Source organism: Ammospiza nelsoni, chromosome Z, assembly GCF_027579445.1.
Source record: "Ammospiza nelsoni isolate bAmmNel1 chromosome Z, bAmmNel1.pri, whole genome shotgun sequence".
In the NCBI taxonomy this organism is placed as follows: Eukaryota; Metazoa; Chordata; class Aves; order Passeriformes; family Passerellidae; genus Ammospiza; species Ammospiza nelsoni.
Window position 1 is genome coordinate 88,491,422 of NC_080669.1, and position 19,434 is coordinate 88,510,855.

General features: G+C 43.7%; 1 protein-coding gene across 7 annotated transcripts in view; it reads left to right on the forward strand.

Annotated features, from left to right (window-relative positions):
* Positions 1-19,434, forward strand: part of NEDD4L (NEDD4 like E3 ubiquitin protein ligase) — a 77,534-nt gene that overhangs the window by 17,798 nt on the left and 40,302 nt on the right. For 3 of the 7 annotated variants that reach the window (XM_059491931.1, XM_059491932.1, XM_059491934.1), the window contains exons 2-5: positions 2,266-2,339; positions 11,262-11,343; positions 14,002-14,040; positions 15,391-15,444. In XM_059491931.1, the coding sequence (XP_059347914.1) occupies positions 2,266-2,339; positions 11,262-11,343; positions 14,002-14,040; positions 15,391-15,444 (249 nt within the window). Of the gene's footprint in view, positions 1-2,265; positions 2,340-6,644; positions 6,677-11,261; positions 11,344-14,001; positions 14,041-15,390; positions 15,445-16,135; positions 18,340-19,434 lie in introns of those variants that run through there. The other 4 variants (XM_059491929.1, XM_059491930.1, XM_059491935.1 and 1 more) reach the window with 3 other exon arrangements.

Genomic DNA, 19,434 nt, shown 5'->3' on the forward strand with positions numbered 1-19,434 from the left:
ATTTTTCTGTGGTTAGTGATCCTCTCATTGTTCCCTGGGTTTATAACAAAAACCAACCAAAATCCTAATTTTCTTGTAGAGTCTTTTCAGAGAGGGCTGGGTGGAAACCTGCATCAGGTAATTGGTACTCTGTGAGTCTCAGGCTGTGCCCAGCCAGGCAATCCTTTATCTGATTTTTTGGTGGACAATGAGGTGAGATCACCTCACTGTTGCTGTAATCATTTAACTCCTTTTTTACCTAGACACAGCACACTTGGAAATAAAGGGCGAAATCGAGACACAAGGAGTCAGCAAAAGTTAATGCATATGGTAGGCTTCATCACTAACTGAGGAGGTGGTTTAATTTTTTTTTAAACATTAAATATATGTGTATGCATATTGAAAATAGGAGCAAACATTTGCAAAAGCACTTGTTCTGCTTGTTAAATTGGAATATTGAGTAGAGGCTGAGAGCCTTCTGGCAGGAGGGAACAGGGTCATAGGTTCTGGGATCCTTAAAGTGGATCTGACCCTTCAGGTATGTTTTTGAGCATCTGTTTAGATCATCTACAACATTATCTTTTGTATCTTGCAGAACTCAGTTAGGATTCCTCCAGCACTGGGACCTCCTCTTGCATTTTTTTCTCTTTCGAAGATGGTGGGGGGATTGTTTGTTTGTGTTTTTCTTTGATTTCTTTTGAATCGGTTAATATGCAGAGGTGCCCTCAGGAGGAGGAAGATGCCACTCTAGTAAAGTTGATGTTGGACTTTGCTAGAGGGAATCTGAGTAGCACTCAGATAGAAACAACTATTGTTAATATAGAAATAACTATTGCAACTTCCCCTGTAGTTCTACTTCAGTGAGGTCTGAACAGTCTGAGTTTTTGCTTGTTTATTTTCTATACTCTCTTCTCTTATTGAGGGAATTAATCTTGATCAAAATTTGCAAGTTCATTGCCTTTTGTATATTAAAACTGCTCTAGAAAACCGGGCACATGGTACTTAGGAAATATCCACTAATGTGAGTCCATTGGATTGTTCTTTTTCACATGCTGTTTTGTCACCTCTCAGGTAAGCTTTGGGCTCTTTTGGGGAAAAATCCTGTTCCCTAATTAGAAAGTACCTTGTGGTGTTAAGTGCTGCTGGCGACAATACCAAACGCCAGGTTTCCAGGAAGAATTTTTGTCTCAAGTGTTGTTTTGCTGCAGCCCAGCTCCTCAGGCAGGACATGTGCCAGGTTGGGTGGAACTTGCCCTGTAGACAGGTTCAATGGGCCTGTTGTTTTCTGATCCTCTGTCTGTGCCTCCTTCCAGAGGGTGAGTTGGGCTGCCCAGGTATGGCTTTACTCTGGGGCTGGTCCTGACCTTCCTCACAGTTGGAAAAATGCGTGCCAAGACAGCTGACACAAAGCTGTGTCTGGTTATCAGCTGCCTAAAGCAAACAGACTGGGAGAAACCTGTGGGAAAGTGTAATTGTTTTCTGAACAGGCTTCAAGGAACAGAGTCTCAAGTTACTGTAATTGAATCCAGTATCTTGCAGCTCTGGGAGGCTTATCAGAGGAGAGAAGGTATCACTGATACGGGGGACTCCAGAACCTGTTTCTGTAGAAGACTTTCCAGGTTTCGTTTTGGTGGCCTCTTCCTGTTGCTAAAACGCGGTTAAAAAAACCAAGGTGGAAAAAGGCCATTTTTACTGATGTTCCTCAGGCGCTTCATGCAGTGAAGTGATAAACCGAGCATCAGGCTGATGCTCCAGTGATGTGCAACTGCAGGACTTGCCATCTGTCAGTGAATGCTGATTTTGAGCTCTCCACGTACACCAAGGTGGTGAGACAGGCTTAAAAAATTCATTTTAAGTATTTCTTTTTAACTGTGCATCCTCGATTTTTTACACTGCAGACATCTCTCATTACTAAAATGTTATGAATAATTTCCCTTGTGCTTGAAGAGTTTCAGTGTCAATGCAGAATGAATTTGTGGTATATGGACCACTCAGGATGTGAAATAGCCCTGTTCAGCAAATACTCTTCTGCTTTTATTGCTATTATTGTTACAGTATTATTGCTATGATGTTATTACTGTTATCTACTTCTGCTCTGCCTTTATTGAACTCTTAACAGCTCTGACTGGAGTAGAATACTCCTCACTCAGATAAGCCCTCCAAGAGGTGGTTCTTTTCCAAATCCTCCCTAGGACAGACTCCTGCTATCTGCTAACCTCTTGCCAGCTGCTGATCTGCCTAATGGCATAGAGAATAAACATTAAACCCATTTCTTTTCTGTTGCAGGAGGAGTCTCGAATCCTCAGGGTGAAGGTGGTTTCCGGCATCGATCTGGCCAAGAAGGACATCTTTGGAGCCAGGTGGGTGTTGTGCAGCACCTGTGATCCTTGGAACATGATCAGCTGGGCAGGGCCAGGGCGCTGCGGGTGCTGGGCATGCACTGGCACAGCTGTCATGCAGCTCTGGCTGCTCCTGCCCGCTCCCTCCCTCCGCTCTGCCAGCCCGGGAAGCAGCTCAGGGCCCAGGCTTGCAGAACCCAGCCAGGTAATAGCTGGGGAACAGACTGCTTCTGAAGCTAAAATGAACCCAAACCCAGTAATTTTCTTTTTTTGAAGGTTAATTCAGGCTTGACGTTCCTGCTCTCTTAAGCCTAAGCATGACAAAGTGCTCTACTGCAAATGTTCCAATCTACTTAGAAGGGTTTTATCTGTTGGAAATTAGTGGTAGCCAATTTTAGCTTTTATTGAAATGACTAATTTCTTAATGTATGAATGAGCCTCCCTGTGGGTTTTCCTGTATTTATTTAATGATGCTTACAAATTGTTCATTAGCTTGTGTATCTAGCTTAAAACTACATGAAAGCAGCAATTAAAAGTTTAATCAACTTTAGTATTTTGGGTGAAATTTGCAACAAGAGTTCCTTTGGTAGCTGTGTGCAGAATATGGTATGCCAAAGCTTTTTTATTTTCTTTCTCCAAATGTGTTGTTTTGAAGAACAGTTTTTGATGCTGACCTAAGCAACATAACTTTTATCTTTCAAAATGCATGAAGTTAAATCCAAATGTAATTAGTACTGAATCCTATTGATGCAGCCGTTAACATATTTTAAGGAAATTGGTCTCAAGATCAGTCGGATTTCCATAAAAACAGAGTTAATAACAGATGCCCTATATGTGTTTTTAAATTTGTTTGAATCTTTCAAATGAGTTAATGTACAGTGATTTGAAAACACGTTGGCATTGCAGAGCTGTGGCCCCAGCAGCTGCTGTGCCTCTGCATGGTGGAGCTGTGCCGGGCTTCAGACTGGAGCAGAACAGTAACCGTGTTCCTGCCTGACTGTGAAGGATTGGCTGCAAGGTGTACATTGTGTTTTGCATCTCAGTGGGCTGTTCTGCCCGCTTTTAATCAACTTTACCATTATAAAACACTGCCTGTGGGCTTGCAGAGTCTGAAAGCCATTTCCTTCTTGATTACATCTAGGGAAAGTCTCTTAGAGTGTAGAGCACTGGAGAAACTTGTACTTCTCTTCTGAGGATTGTAACAGTAAAGAAATCTCAATGCTCTTGAGTTTGATTTTTTGGGCTTCTTTTTGACTTGAGAAATAATTTTAATAGCAAGTAAGGATACCTTGTGACTCTCAGGGGAAACCAGCTTGCTCTCCACAGCACCCTGACAGGAAAGTGCTGCCAGGTGGGGGTCAGGCTCTGCTTCCAGGGAACAAGGGGCAGGACAGGAGGAGAGGGCTCAGGTTGTGCCAGGGGAGGTTTGGGTTGGGTATTTGGGAAAATGTCTTTCCCAAAAGGGCTGCCCAGCCCTGGCATGGCTGCCCAGGGCAGAGGTGGAGTCCCCATCCTGGAGGGATTTAAAAGCCAGTTAGATGTAGCACTTGGGGACATGGACTTGTGCTGGACTCAGTGATCTGGGAGGGTTTTTCCAACCTCATAGTTTGCTATGATTCCCCTAATAGTTCAGAAATTTATGGAATTACAGTTACAACGACACAAAGCAACTAGAATGTAGAGTGGATTAGTAAGTGTGAGCACCCTGAGGTGATGGTTAAATGTGGGGCATTTCATCTGCACCTATGCAGGAGGTGGGCACAAGGGGCTGGTTAGCGTAGATGTAAGTGGGGATCTGTAACCTGCTTTATATTTTGCTCTGTAAAATTTCAAGTCTGTTATGTGAACTGCAGATTGGGAATTTAGTGTCAGTTTACATGTGTGAATGTTTGACATTTATTTCCTTCCAACTTCATAATTGAAGTGTCTTAGTAAATTTCATGCAAGAATCCAGGTAGTGGCTGAACTCGGATTGTGTGTATCCTGTAAAGATGCAGCTGATGGGGTGCCTTGGCTACTGTATTTTGCCTTCTAAATAATGAAGTAAGTGAAAATGTGGCTGTCTGGAAGTTGAAAATGTAAGGTGCTTTTCAGTTAAAATTGCAGATGTTTTCATTGTCAGGGAGCTGTGCTTCTAATGGCGTAGGAGTTAGTTATGGTTTGCCTCTGGATTTATTGCTTTTACCTGCTCTTTTCTGAAAAGTCCTTTTTCTGGTTTGATTTCATGTGTTCAGAACCCATGATGGAGCTGGGGAAGGCAGGCTCCAGGCTGCTGGTAGGATTGTAAGTCATGCTGTATACTCCTTTTGTGAGCAAGGCTGCTTGAAATGTGTCTGAATTCTTTAATTCATGTATGTTCTGTCACTGTGGTTCATGATGGGAGGAGAGCACATGTGGCTGTGGCTTTGCAAGTGACAGAGATGGCAAATGTTTACCCTGTACTTATTCTTTTAAGTCTGCTATCACTTTTCTAGTCAGCTTTGAGTTATGGTATGTCTGGTTTTAACTATTGGAAAACTGGATCTGGAGCTATCTCCTCCAGCACGTGTGCTGCCTTGGAACTGGATTGGCTGACAGCCTGTTTCCCTTCTGGTACTGATGGCTCCCCTGACAAGCAGAGACAAATCCACTGAAGGGAGGTGCTATCATAAATTAATCAAACTATTAAAAAACATTATCTGGCTCCTGAATGCCTCTTCAGCACTTGCACGTGTGCCAGAGGGAGAGTGCTGTGTGCATCCTGGCCGAGGGAGGTCCTGGAGGTAGAACAGATCTGGGACTGAATTCCCGGAGCCGCTTGACTAGAGGGCAGCTGCTCAAATAGGGGAGAGTTCATACTCTGTTGTTGCTTTTTCCTTTTCCTAGCTGCTTTGCGGTGGAAGTTTTTCCAGTGTAGTGGAAATGAAATGTTATTAACATGTGGGAAGGGAAAGAGAGCAGCAAGCACAGGTGGCTTGTGCTTTCCCTGGGGAATGAAGTGTGCTCCCATAAAAGCTGTGGGGTGCAGGGAGTAGCCGGGGGCAGATGCTGAGATGAGTGCAGTCACTGCTGGCTGCAGAGCAGAAATATGCTTGGATAGTCGATAGTTTTGTTTGTGAAACGGTAATGTTGATGCTCCTACAGGTGTGTGAAATGAATATTGGGCTGCCCGGTGTGGGCACAGGGTGTCAGAGCATCCTTGACATCGGTGCGGGCTGGCCCGGGGCTGTGCCCGGCAGCAGAGGGCGCCAGAGAGTTTCCGCTGCCAACCGGTATCTGCTGGCTTCCGACCAAAGTAGGCTTTCAGGTTTTCCACCAAAATCAGCAGCTTTTTACCCATTCCTACATGTTATGGTCTTTAGGATGCGCTGGGTATATATTTCAGGAGCTTTAAATGGAGAAATGCTGCTTTTTCGAGGATGTGGTCTTGCTACTTAATAAGAGGACTTGGTAATAATTCCTGACAGTTATAATGTCATAGTGAAAAATAATTCTCATCAGATAGTTGCTTAATGGAAAAATTGTACAAATACAGAAACATAAAATGTTTCTTGTTGCTTGAAGAAAGGAAGCTTCTGTATTCAGCTCCTCGGCTTTCCCACCTGCCTGCTGTCTACTGTGAGCTGTGAGATTACCTGAATCTGATATCTTTAAAAGAAAAAAGGGGCATGTCAATAAAATCATCTAAGGAAAATATTTTGGTCTGAAATATTTAAGGCAGAACTACTGTGCTGAGCTTTTCCCTTCCAGAATTCAGGTGTCATGGAGTTCTCTCTCTCCTTCCCCACCCCCACTGGATTTTGGAACTTGTTAAAGTATTTTGGGAGTGTGAAATGGCATAGGAAGATCTATGCATACATCAGCCCCTCAGCTCCAGGGCCTGATGTATGCATATTCTGTTAGAGCATTCATGTAACCTTTGCAAAAAAAAAAAAATGGCCTCAGGGAGGAAAAAAACCCATATTTACACTTCCATCTGTTTTGGAAGATTAAAATATTCTTTATGCTCTGGGAGACTTCCAAGAGAGCAGGAATACAAAAGGAATCCATCTCGTTACTCCTTATTAGAACATAACATGGTAAAGGAAGGTGGAGACACTGGAGGTGGGGTTTGAGGTATAATTTTTAACTCCTTTTTTCACCCACAGGCACTTCTTCACAGCTGTCTGTGATGTGAGTCATTATCTCTAGCAGCTCTTTGCTAAAGCCTTGCTACATTTCTTGTAGAGTCAGAAGTGTGAGCCTTTCTTTGCAAAATAAAACACTAGAAGGGAAATGGGAGGTCTGTAAAATGACTCTGGGATTTGGTATGGAAGAATGAGATTTTGGAATGCTTAAGCACAATGGATTGCAAGTTTGACTTTTCGGTGAAGGATAAGGTAAGGTTTTGTTTTCTTTTCAGAAGCTGATGTTCCTGTATCCTTGTGTATTGGACACTTTGTGTCACAGGACATGAGACTTGTATGGCAGTGAGGTCAAAATCTTCCTTCTGTTTGAGAAAAACTCTTAATGGCTGTTACTCAGTACAGGCAGAAAGATGAAACCCAGAAGGCTCGTGCTAAAATAAAAGCAGGGAGCAAACACAGCCAGTGTGCTCTGGAGTATTCCTTGTAGTTAATTGCTCTGTATTCTTATTGTACTTCTCCTTACTGTGCAGGATGGGAAGGTCACCGGGGGAATGGTTATTGGAATAAAATGACAGTGACTGTAAGAGGCTCTGCCTTAGAACATTGTTTTTACTGCTCTCCATAAAGCTTGGTTACAAGTGTCTCATTATAATTCTCATCTTCTTTGAAGATGCATGTTTTGGGAATTTGTTTCCCTCATCTCTTTGTATTTAAAAGCGACTAAGCAAAATTTTGGAATTTTTAAAGCTAAGTGCATGCACAGCCTTAGTTTCCTCTAAGTATGATAGTATGAATAAATGATTCTGAAAAACATTTCCAGGTTCACAGAATTACCTTTTGTCAAGCATAACCTGCTTTTCAGCCCCGATGTTAACTGCTATCCAAGGGCTCCCATAATTTTGTGGAGACTCCTTGAGATGAATGTTTTTGAAGACAGTGTATGTCACTGATCTGAGTTTGTGAGAGTTTGGTGTTCTTGAAGGCATGTTGTGTGTAAAAGCACATTTCCCCTGTACAGCCCCCAGTCTGCTGGTTTACCAGTGTCCCTGTGCAGCAGGTCGGTCCCTGCAGTGCTGAGTACTGGGCACCTCTGCCCCCAAACCTGCCCACAGGTGGAGGGACCCCCAAAGCAGGCAAGCACAGAGCCCTCAGCCATCCAGTCCTGTGGGGAGGAGGTAGCCTGAGGTCTTCCCTGTTCTTGGCAGAAATCTGAAGGTGCTCATTTTGGGGATTTTTGAAACATTCAACTTCTCTGACTTAGGAGTATGAGAAGGCACATGCCTTCAGGGCTCAGTAAGGGGGGTGTTCTATGTGTACCTGCACTGAGGAGAGTGCAGCTGGGCTGGATGGAGTGAGGGAGTGGGAAAAGGGAATGGATGAAGATTAACTGATAGCCAAATAGTGGTCTCCTCAAGACCAGGGAAAGGATCTGATTGGGATGTGGCTTTGAGAAAGAGGCTTCTCTGCCTTCATGTTGGAGTGTGCTGGTGTTTCTGCAGCCAGAATTACAGGAGCTGCTGATGAATTCTTTCAGATATGTGAGGCAGAAAAGGGGTAGCATAAAGGGAATGGTTCTGTGTTTCTTACAGAAGCAAAATTATCTTGTGCAAGACTGTTCCAAAGGAAACTAGTCGGGCTATTTTGAAATGCAAAGTTTGCCTGCATGTGACAAGCCTGGCGTTCACGCACTTGCATAACAAGTGTTACTAAATTTTATATGTGGGGAGGCGGTTTCAGCTTTTAAAATAAAAATAGAGCCATGTAGGCCTTGGTAGTTCTATTGTTCTTTTACATGTGCCTGTGCTCTCCACCCCCTTCTTTTAGAGCTTAAAATAAGTAAATAATACATCATGTCACTGGCAGAAGCTAGTTTGAGACTTGCTTTCAAAACTGTTTCAAAAGTATAGAGCAAATGCGATTCCAGACTCAAGTGAACAAATGGGACACTGTTCATTGGCCCCAGTTTCACACTGCTCTAAAGTAATGTGATTTTTAAAGGAGGCTGATCTTCCTCGAGATTTTTTGCTGGAGTTTTTAAGTCATCAGTGCTTTTATTGTCCTCCAGAAGAAGAGCTGGAAGCGTGCCTTTTCATGCTGAGATTCAAATGAAAGATGATAATTATATATCTACAGTTGCATGAGCTTTAAGAAAATGCCAAATACTGCAAGTTGACAAAACCATGGCAAATACCTAATTCTGGATGTCTGAGGGATTCCTGAGGTCAGGAAAAGGATTTCTTAAAGCCTCAGATTATTTTGATGGCTGTTCTGCAAAACTCTCTTTGTACTAAGTTGTGATTATGATTAATATAACTTTGATTATTAGCATCATTTTCTTAGGATTCCCTTTTATTCTCTAGAGAGCTCTTATCAGCTTCAAGGTTCTCCTGATCTTGGCAGGCGCTGATGTTCTCTTCAGGTTTTGGCCAATCATATTTGGATAGATGAGATTTGGTGCTTTCAATAATTTTCGATTTTGTACGGAGGAGCATTTAAGATAGGTGTCCATAAATCAACTCACCTTCATCTCCAGCCACTGGTATGATGGGGACTGGGCTCATTTCTCTGTTAAACATAACTTGGTGCTTTGAAATTTCTCTTTGTTGCCCGACATGTAGGTTTGTTATCACTGTGGCTTCCCTTGGGTCGTCTCTTGCGCTGCATTGGGCAGCTGTCTCTCAGTCTGTCGTGCCCCTGTGTTGGTGCCCCTGTTTGAGTGCTGCCAGTGGAACTCTGGGGATGGGCTGGCCATCTGTAGTGTCCCCAGGCTCCAGGCATGCAGTTCATTTCCTGTGTCCATTTTCTGGTGTTACAGTGATTCTACCAGAACACCGTGTAGATTCCACTTGGACATTTCCTACATCAACAGATTCCTAGCAGTCCATGACTGCCAATTTGTTGTGCTGCAGGTTTCATTAAGATGGCATTTTAGCACTGTTACTAGTGTAAAAATTGATGTAGAGAAAGTTTTCTACTTGTAGTTTTCTGTTTTGAGACATTTCCACATTGAATCCTTGATCCTCTTCCCCAAGCAAGCCCAGTACTTTTCCTCCAAGTGATCTCTGCAGTGAGCTTTCCCAGCAAGGTGCAGAACTGTTAGTTCCATATGTCAGATACACGATGTTACCTGTGTGAGTGGAAGGGCTTCGTTCTGCTCATCCAGTGTCACTTTCACTCCTAAGCTTGTGCAGCATGCCCTTTTAAATCCCCTTCTGTGCTGCGTTCCTCTGCAAGCTCAGGTCTGCCCCTGGGGGTGGGCTGCCCGGGGGCGGGGGGGCAGAGCAGGTGGCTGCAGTGCAGGGCTGTGTGAGACACTTCCACTTGGGGCAGTGTCAGCTTTCCTTGCTCTCCAGATCGTTTTGAGTAAACAAATGCATGTAAGTAAACAGTCTCAAATATCCAGTCCTTTGGGTAAACTCCAACTTCACCTTCAGGACCAAGAGCTTGGCTGCTCAGCTCAGTCTGACTCACTCTGTCCCGCTTTTAGACCAGGCAGAGATGTCAGTAGTCTGTTTAGTGAAGGCAAAATTTCCTTACTGAAATTTGTAATAAACTTGATTATTCTGTAGTTTTTTAGAATAGAAAAAGATTTTAAAAATAATTTTTGCCACTGTGCCACAGTTTTCATTTTCTGTAGGCAGAAGATTCTTCCAGGGTATTTTAGCACTAAAAAATTGCAGTATTTCTAAGGGTTCCTGAAAAGAGCATTGTCTAGGTATGGATTGATAACCCAAATCTGGGAGGATACCTGTAAATATTAGTATGGTACATTAGGCAATTCAAAGCAGCACCAGCATTTCTTTATAATCACAATGATGCTTTGCTTTCTTCTAAACATTGCTGCTTAATGCTCAACCTAATTGCAGATTAGGTAGATGCATTTGTGTGCATCTACTGATAGGAATAATCAATCCCACAAGATGTCTTGTTTATTATTGTTGTCACCTTTGTGGCATTTTGTATTCAATACATGGAACATCCAGTATAATGAACATGCAAGCGCTGCTTGTTCTGTAGTGACACTGTCACAAAATAGTTCCTTAAATTCAAAAAGTATCAGCATTTCAATGACTTGGTTGGTAAATCTGAGTGTCTGGTGGTATTGTCAGTGTCTCTCATTGATGCTTTCAAGAAACCTTGGGTCACCATCCAGCAGAGTGTGCTGCAGCCTTGAGAGGGAAGCACCAGAGCAGGTCAGGGTCCTGGTTTTACTCAGGCACCCATTTCCCCCCTTCAAGCAGAGACTCTGCTCTGGTTCCACCTCCTGATGTTGTGCCTGTGTGAGGTTCATCTGTTCCTGCAGGATGCTTTTTCTCCCAGCTTAGAGCACAGAACCATGGAATGGTTTGTGTTGGAAGGGGCCTTATGGGCCATCCAGTTCCGCCCTCTGCTGTGGGCAGGAACAGCTTCTACTACAGCAGGTTACTCTCTGCCCTGTCTGAATCACTGCTGATACTGTGCAGCTTGGTTTTATGGTTCAAAACAATTATAGCCACTGCTTCCAAATACTTCCTGTTGCACTTGTGTCAGCCTCCAGGGGTTAGCTGCAGCCAGTCTCTTCCAGGCTCCCATTTTCCCTGCCTGGTTTTAATGGAGTGCCACGGGCATGCTCATGGGCAGGAGCTGTGTGGGAGAGGGACAGAGCTGCAGGGAATGATCTCTGCTGCTATGGGCAGGGTTTTACATTCAAACACTCATTTTCAATGTGTCACTAGAAGACAATTCCACTAGGAGTGTTTGGAGGTGCTGTTGTTACCCAGTTACATGAAAAATTCCTTCTGCAATGCTCTTTGGCTGTACAATTGTAGGCCATTAAATCTGATGTCTTCTTTTACAGTGACCCGTATGTGAAACTTTCCTTGTATGTAGCAGATGAGAACAGAGAACTTGCTCTTGTGCAGACAAAAACTATCAAAAAGGTATGTATATACTCTCTGTAATTCCATGGCTTTGGAAGGATTAAGAACACTGGAACGCAACTGTATAACATAATGCAGCACTAATTAAAACCATTACATACATGTCTAGCAACTGGATAATGTGCTTGTCTCCGAAGCAAAATCTGAGAACAAGTGCCTGCGCCTCAGTTTGTCTGGCCTGGAGACAGCACCTAATGTTGCATATTGTTTCCTAAAGCTTGGCTGCACCATTCACAGATTCTTTTTGCAAATTCATATTTCATTGGAAGACATGGCAGAAATAAAGGACTGAGAAATGCTGTTTTAATTATCATTTATCTGACTTTCAGCAAAAATGATCATTCTGTTCAAAATTTCCATTTTCAAAGTATTTTCCTAATGTGGAAATTTAAAACAACCAAGTACAGTCGATCTGAGGAATGACTGACTGGCAGTTACATCCTTCAGCTCTGTAACTGTGTCTAACCCTTCACAAGTTTCTCATTTTTCTCCTCGTTTTTGTGTCCCTCAGTTGAATGGGTAACTTTGTGCAGCCCTGCCTTGCAGGAGTGCTTTTGGGACAGCAGAAGGAACTGCAGTGTCCCCTTTTTGTTCACCTTTTCCATGTCCTGTATCCTACTGAACTGTGCTTCTGGAATTGCTTCATTACAGCCAAAAGGGTTAAATGCACATTGTTTCCTTACTCTGAAAAAGTAAAGTTACCAGAAGAATATCAGCTTCATGTGGCACGATCTACCCAGGTTAAATTTCTGAGGCTTTTTGTTTCAATTTATCTCCCTCCATAGTTAATGCAGCTATAAGGTCAGATTAATGCTTTGTGCTTTGTTTTGGAGCTGTGTTTGGAATGCCCCACTGAAAAAGTTCTCTCTGAGGCAGACAAAACTGTATTTGCTGTTTGCTGGCTTCGGTTCTATAAGTGGTCAGTGTGTTCTTTAAATACCTGCTGGAATTTAAAAGTTCAGATAAAGATTATCCAGTTTCTTCAATTTCTTCACCTTGACTGTGCTGAGCTCCAAAGACTTCTACCTTTCCCATATGGAATATTAAAAATATCTCCATCTCTGGGAATGCCCAGTCTCCCCATTGAGAGCATCATTTCTCTCCACGTCCTCCTTTTCTGTGTAGGGTTGAATGAAAACCCATTTTTGAATACCCGAGGAAGGTCTAGCTCAGCTTGACTCCTGGCAGTCCTTTATATGTGCAGCACTTGCCCTTTTTAGGATGTGGCTCTTCTTGAGGTTGAGTGTTTGTTATTTTTTCTCTGCTCATGTCCTGTATGGAGCCATTCCTGCAGTTCCTTCTCCTGTGCTGGCACTAAGATAAGTTTGCACTTTCTGACTCAGCTCACTAAGAGCGGGGCCTGTAAAGGTGGGACACATTTCTGTGAGTTACCAGGCATTTACCAAAGACTCTGCTGCCTTGTCCATCAGGTTTCCTTGAACTCTGTGGTTAAGCAGCATTCAGAATGAATGGATTATCAGTGGGCCGTAGTGCCCTCAAAACCTCTGTTAAACCAGTGCTTTGTTTGGTAAATTGTATATACCCTCTCTTGCAACAGCAGTAGCATTTGATGAATACAAGTGCTTAAAATGTAACATTGTTTTCCTTATTGCTTCATTGTAATTTATGTTTACTGAATGCATTGTGCTCCTTCAGGGAAAACAGCTGAAAGTTTCTCTGCGCCCACAAGCCCATCCCTGCTCTTCCTGTCATTGATTCACCTGCCCTTTACAGTGGTCTTTTCTTCCAAAAAGTGTTTCCTGCTCTGCCATGAGCTCCTGTATTCCCAGTTTGTAGAGAGATGCAGTATAATCAGCCCTCTTGTCCTGCATATGAGGAATCTCTTGGATCTATAGCAAGGAGTAAGATAAACAGCCAAGATTCCCCTTCTCTGCTAGAACAGAATTGTCGTGGGTGTAAAGCCAATTTTTCCTGTCAGCTCTGCCCGTAAATCTCTGCTGTGTGAGAGCATGAGGGAATGATTTGGCATGAGCACAAAAACATTGGACATATTGTCCAATTGTTTTTATACTTACCCAAGCTTGAATTGCCCAAATTACTGTTTGTAGTTCTCATCTCTTTTTTGTCAGTTTATTATGTCATGTTTGAGCTCACTTCAGCTGGCAATCTGTATGCACGTTTGTTTTAGTCAGGTTGTTAAAATTAAAGTCCTTGGGCTGGGAGGACATTGGAAGAATATCTTACCTATTCCAAGAAATAACCCTTTTTTGTTATGTTTTGGTTTTTTGTTTTGTTTTGGTTTGGTTTTTTTCTGTTTATTTTACAGTATAAATATGAGCATATTCTTGTAGCCCTAAAGTTACCTTTGAGTTTAAAAAAATTGTCTGGGTTTAAATGAATCTTGAGAATGAAATGTCCTCAGATTTTATTTCTATAGGTTCTCAATGATTTGTCTTTTAATCATCAAATTCTATTTTTATTTAATGTCTATTTTAGGATCATCTGACTCAAATATCCTCCCACATTTGGTTAACTCAATAGAGAATTTCTAGTTGGCAGTATATTTTTCAATTTCTGTTATTACATGCTTTTCTTTCTCTTCTATTTCCCTAGAAAACTGTCACTTGCATGTATGTTTTTATAATTCACACCAGAAAACATAAACATTAGATGTAAATATTGTTATTTCTTTTACAGACACTGAACCCTAAATGGAATGAAGAGTTTTACTTCAGAGTAAGTTTCTCTTTATTTGCAGTCATTATTAGAACATGCACAGCTAATCTTGTTTTCTGTTTATCAAATAGATTGTACAGCTGATCTTATTTTGTATTTGTTTATATGTTTACTCCAAAGACCTGCTTGCCCTGATGTACTTGCTGTTGTGTTTCTGAGGGGATGGAATGCTCAGCAGGACTTGGCTCCGGGTTCCTTGGAAACTGTTTCCCAACCTGCAATTATATAATTGTGAAGGGCAGTAACTTTGCTACTCAGTTGCAGACAATATTTTCCCAAAGAACAATTGACTTGTAGTGCAGCTGTAGCTCCCACAGAAGCAGGTCAGGCAGAATTTCAGTGGGTTTCAAGCATTAATCTCGAGCAGTGCCTGAGGGCGGATGTGGCGGATGGTTCAGCCGGGAGTTCTGTGGATGCGGGGAGCTCTGGGACAGCAGTGCCACCAGTGGAATGTGCCATGGGGAATGCTTCTGGGACACGTGCACCAAACAGCTTTTCTCAGTAATGCAGCTCTAAAATCTCAGGAAAAGGGAATGCACAACACTGCTGCAAAGCCTCTGGTATAGTTCACAGATGCTCTGTCAAAATATCTTGAATGTCCTCAGAAATGATGGGACCTGTAAAGCAATTTACACCCTATCCTGTGTGTCACAGTTCTCTGATTTTCTCAAAACTGGGAAGTTTATCTCCAGCCCACAGAATTGTGGTATATTATTTCTAAATTTTCTTAATTAAACATGCTGGTCATAGTAACCCAGCTTGAAAAGATTTTCTGAAAAAATAGATCAACTGGATCAAACACTATAAAACTTGTTTAATAGCAGCTGTTTTGTCTTTCTGACAGGGTTCTTTTTATGTTTGATTTTGTCCTTTTAAATGTTGTCAGTCTTTCTGCTTCAGTTAAAGTAAATAATTTTCTGGGGATATATTTGCTGGTTTATGTGTTTGGGAGATTTCTGCTGGGTGTTCCAAGGGTGCTTGCTAAACGGGCTAGAGATGGTGAGCAATAGACAGTCAGAAACATATCTGAATATGCAGTTCTGAAGGAAATGCAGCAAAACTCTTGCTCCTTGTAAATCAGTCAGTCAGGGAGCCCTGATAGTCTGTCCTGGGACTGGGCTCCTCTGCCGGGCAAATGCAGTAACTGAGCACAGCAAATAAAAGCTTTCATGTCAACTGCCAGGCTCTTTCCAGTTACAGTAAGGTACTGGTGCTCCAATTCAAGTAAAGATTTACATCAGACCTGTTAGTCCTGTCCTAATTACCTTGGTTTGATTGCTGCCTGAACTAGCACCCAGACTGTTATTGTCCAGCTCCTGTACTTGCAGTGACGTGTGGATTTTCTCACAGGTAAACCCAACCAACCATCGGCTCCTGTTCGAGGTGTTTGATGAAAACAGACTGGTGAGTGCTTGTCTTAGTTGTGGTATACTAATCACAGCTGATAGAAACACAACACAGCCTAGAGGTGTCTTCAGACAGTTGTTTCCGTGAGTGTGCCAAGAAACACAAATAGAGATGTAAAAACCATTTGAGTCTGGGACTAAAAGGGCACTAAAGTCTCAACAGAGTAAATGTGATGGAGCCTCATTTTGGATGCAGAGACTGTGTTGTTGAGTAACATGTTTTAGCTGAAAAATAAGGTAATACCAGCACCTGTGCTTCTACAAGGCAATCTCCAGGACCATTGCTGTGTGGAAGCTGTTCACATTTTTGTTGCGTCTCATAATCCATATAAAAAATTGTGGGATTGTGCTGGCTGCTGGCAGTTTGATCAGTTTGAGCTGCCATTGCTCTTGGGATTGGTAATTTTCTGGCTTTTGAAAGCAAGCTGCTGGCAAGCAGAGTTCAGATGGCAGAGGACTGACCCACCACATACAGGTTTTCAGAGCTGTTGACAAGGTTTAGGCTTTTCGGTTCTCGCAGGGAACAGCTGTCCAGGCCCTGAGATGAAGCTGCGCTTCTGGTTAACCAGAGTTTCTTTTCTGGTATGTGCTGAGAAGTGTGTGCACCCTTCACGTGGGAGTGCCCTCAGGGCACTGAATATCTTTGTTGTAGCCGAGCTGATTTAGGGTGGTTGCTTCACGTTCTGGTGTATCCTGTCTGCCTGTCCTCCTGAGCTCTTCTGGCTCTCAGAGTGTAACTGTACTCCATGCTGGCAGTGCCACGCGTGGTGGCATTGCTGACTCCCTCTCTGGAGGCCAGCCAGGAGCAGGCAGTTCTGTGCAGGGTCTGAGACAAATCGGTACAAACGGACATGCAACACCCAACTCTGCTTTTCCCTCACCTGTACTGCCTGGTAAATCTGGAAAAGGAGCTTTCTGTCTTGCTCTCCTGCATGTTTCTGCTGGTTTTACTGTGTGAGAGATCTTTGCCATATGTATGATTGCTTTGTAATTTGTAGTTGCTCAAAGGGAGCTGCAGGTTATATTGCTGTTGGGGATTTTTAAAGGAAAAAGATTTTTGCTTAATTGCGTTATGAGCCTGGTTAAAATGGAAAGCATAACCGTGTTGTATTTATTCCTGTCCTGCCATGACAGCCCAGAGCTGTTATGCTTGAAAGAATTTTCCTCATTTGCATGTGGTGTTGACTTAAACTTTTAACACAAAATGGAAGTGTTCTGTTGTAGTTACATTTTTCTGCAAGTGCTTTCTCCAAGTGTGCCCTGTGAATCTGATGTGGTTTAGATTTATAGCAGTGCTGAGTATGTTCGCTGCCTCCGTCAGCTGCGAGAGCTTTCCCGCTGGGGCCGCTCCTCCCTGATGGAAAAGGAGCAGCTGGGAAGGTGCTGTTTCAGGCTCTTGCTGGCATTACAAAAAAAAAAAAAAAAAAGGAAAAAACAAACTCCTCACACACACTTACATTGGAGAGGGGGAACCAGGCCACGTGACTCCCACCATCCTACCCTATGTCACCGTGTGTGTAGGAGCGCTGACTGCTCCTGCCCAATCATGCCTGGAATGCCGCTTGCCACTTGGGCTATTTCTGCTATCTGTCGCTCCCAGGGCTGCAGTGCTAACCGTTTGGCAGATGGGACACTTTTTCTTGGAGTTCATGTCTTTGGTTTTTAACTTCTGGCAGTGCCTGAATTGTTGCTGTTCTCCCTCTCCTTTTCTCCTCTCTGTAAAACCATGGCCCATCGGCTGCGGTTTCATTTTGGTTCTGGGAGAAGCAACACAGCCCCCGAATCGGAGATCCTCGCCCGGGAGAGAGAAGATGACTTTTTCATGGCATTCCACACCTTGCCAAGAAGAAGCAGCCCTCACGCCTTCTTGCGGCACGGAGCAGAGGATGGCAGCAATGGAGGTTTGCACGAAGCGGGCTCCTTGAAGAGGAGCACATCCATGTTTATCCCGCAGCTGCTGAACGGCGTGGACGCACGCCCCACCAGGAGCTCGTCCATGCAGATCTCGCTGCAGCGCAAGGCTGCCGACGGCTGCGTCGACGAGAGCGCGGCCCCAGACTCTCCGGAGGAGACGCTCCCCTGGAAATTCTCAGACTTCAGGGAGCGTTACGCATCCCCTGCTGAAAAGTGCTCTTCTCCAAGTGCTCCACAGGTGACTGCTGAAAGTTCTTCACCCAGGCTGCGGGAAGAGTTAGGGCAGCAGACAGATGGAACTGTTTGCTGTAACCGTAGAATGTTTTGTAGTGCTAATCCCCAGAGCGAGGAGGCTCTGCCGACTGCCCAACGAGAAGAAGCAAGTGAAGCGGCTTCAGGTTTAAACATAAGCGGTGTGAGAATTCAGCATCGGGCCTCAAGTGCTGAGGTGCCTCAGGTTACTCTACTTCCCCTTGGTCCTGAGGCTCCAAATAGTGGTCCCACCTCTGAACCCCGGCGCTGGTCCTTGCAGCATGTGCCAGATCTGTCAGCAAATTCAGGGAAAAAGTTCTTTGTTCTCCAGTTACAGCAGCCACAGACAAGCAGTATGGGCACAGGAGGTAGAGGTAACTTTGGCTTTACCGGAACAAAAGGGGACAGATTGGTCAGGTACCCTCGGATACAGCTGGAAAGGAGTACTTCCTACCCCGTCCAGCCACCAGCAGAAGGAATTAGCCCCACAAGTGATGGGCTGAATTCGGAGCTGCCTGGAAACAGCGGGAACAGGGCAGAAATACCTAGAAGCAATTCAGTAGAGCGGATGCCTCAAGGGCAGGGATGCTTGTTTAAAATCAGACCTGATCAAAACATGAGGCAGCAGCACTTCAGGATTCTTGTCACGCGTGGGCCGGAAGAACAAAGTCAGGGTGTCGGTAAGGAGGGTCGTGGCACCCCGTGTCCTGCGGCAGCCGGCACCGCAGTAAGTATGATGCTGTGCTGCTGAAACACAGATTGCCTTACAAAGGCTGCCAGGCTGCAGCCAACTGCAGCACTTCCATTGGTAGTGCTGGAATGTTCTGCCTTTCTGTGGAGCAAACCACAAACCAGCTTTATTTCTAATCTAATGTAACTTTGCTCTCAGTTAAGATTACATCCAGTGTAATATTTTCAGATCTTACTGTCACATGTTTCTTAATTCACTGTTATGTCAGCTGGAAAGATTTTTTTTAAATCAGAGCATTCAAATAGCAAATTAAATGTTCCTGTTAGTTTAGTGGGCTGGGATCTTACTGCATGAAGACCTCTTTGTGCACTCTGGTTTTAAAAATCAGAATACTTTGGCACTTTCTAAATGTAATGGACACACGTGTACCTCTACACACTTCTAAAAAAGTATTGTAATGAAATAGTTGTTAAAACTGTGGGAATCTTAGGGTGATTTCAATCAAAGTACTGACTTAGGTAAGGTACCAGGAAGTCTGAGGAAAAAATAATCTTTTTTAGTAATTTCTTATAGTAATTTTTCTTTCTTCCTTCTGGAAGTGAAAAACATGTCATGCCTTTTGTATGCCACAAGTCCTGATCCAAGTCCAAGTGCAAGTGACTTGGCACAACTCAGTAAACAGTCTTGTTGTTTGGGTTTGCCTCGATTTTGTGTTAGGGTAGCAAAATTATTCTTCTGGGTTTGCTTTGTTACAGCAGGTGAGGATTCATGGTCAATGTTTTTCAGCCACTTTTTCAAAGCCCAAAGTAGGAACGAAACTGAAGGGTTTGGATTAGTCATTTGCTTAAATTGCTTTGCTGTGCAATCCAACACGGCCCACTCGAGTTCCCAGCTCGGGGATGCTGTATTTAGCAGAGCGAGCTCTGGCTCCAGCTGTGGCACGGGCTCTGAGGAGATTTCAGGCTCCATGGCTCCTGTGCTCTCAGGCACTGAAATGCAGCACAGGGACAGCTGCTCCCTGCAGCAAGGCCAGGGCTGACTCTGCAGCTTTCCCATGGAAAAGCTTTTGGATGCCGTGTTTTGCCAGCCTTCTTTCTGGGAGCTCTTGAAAGCATAAAATAGAAGGAAATC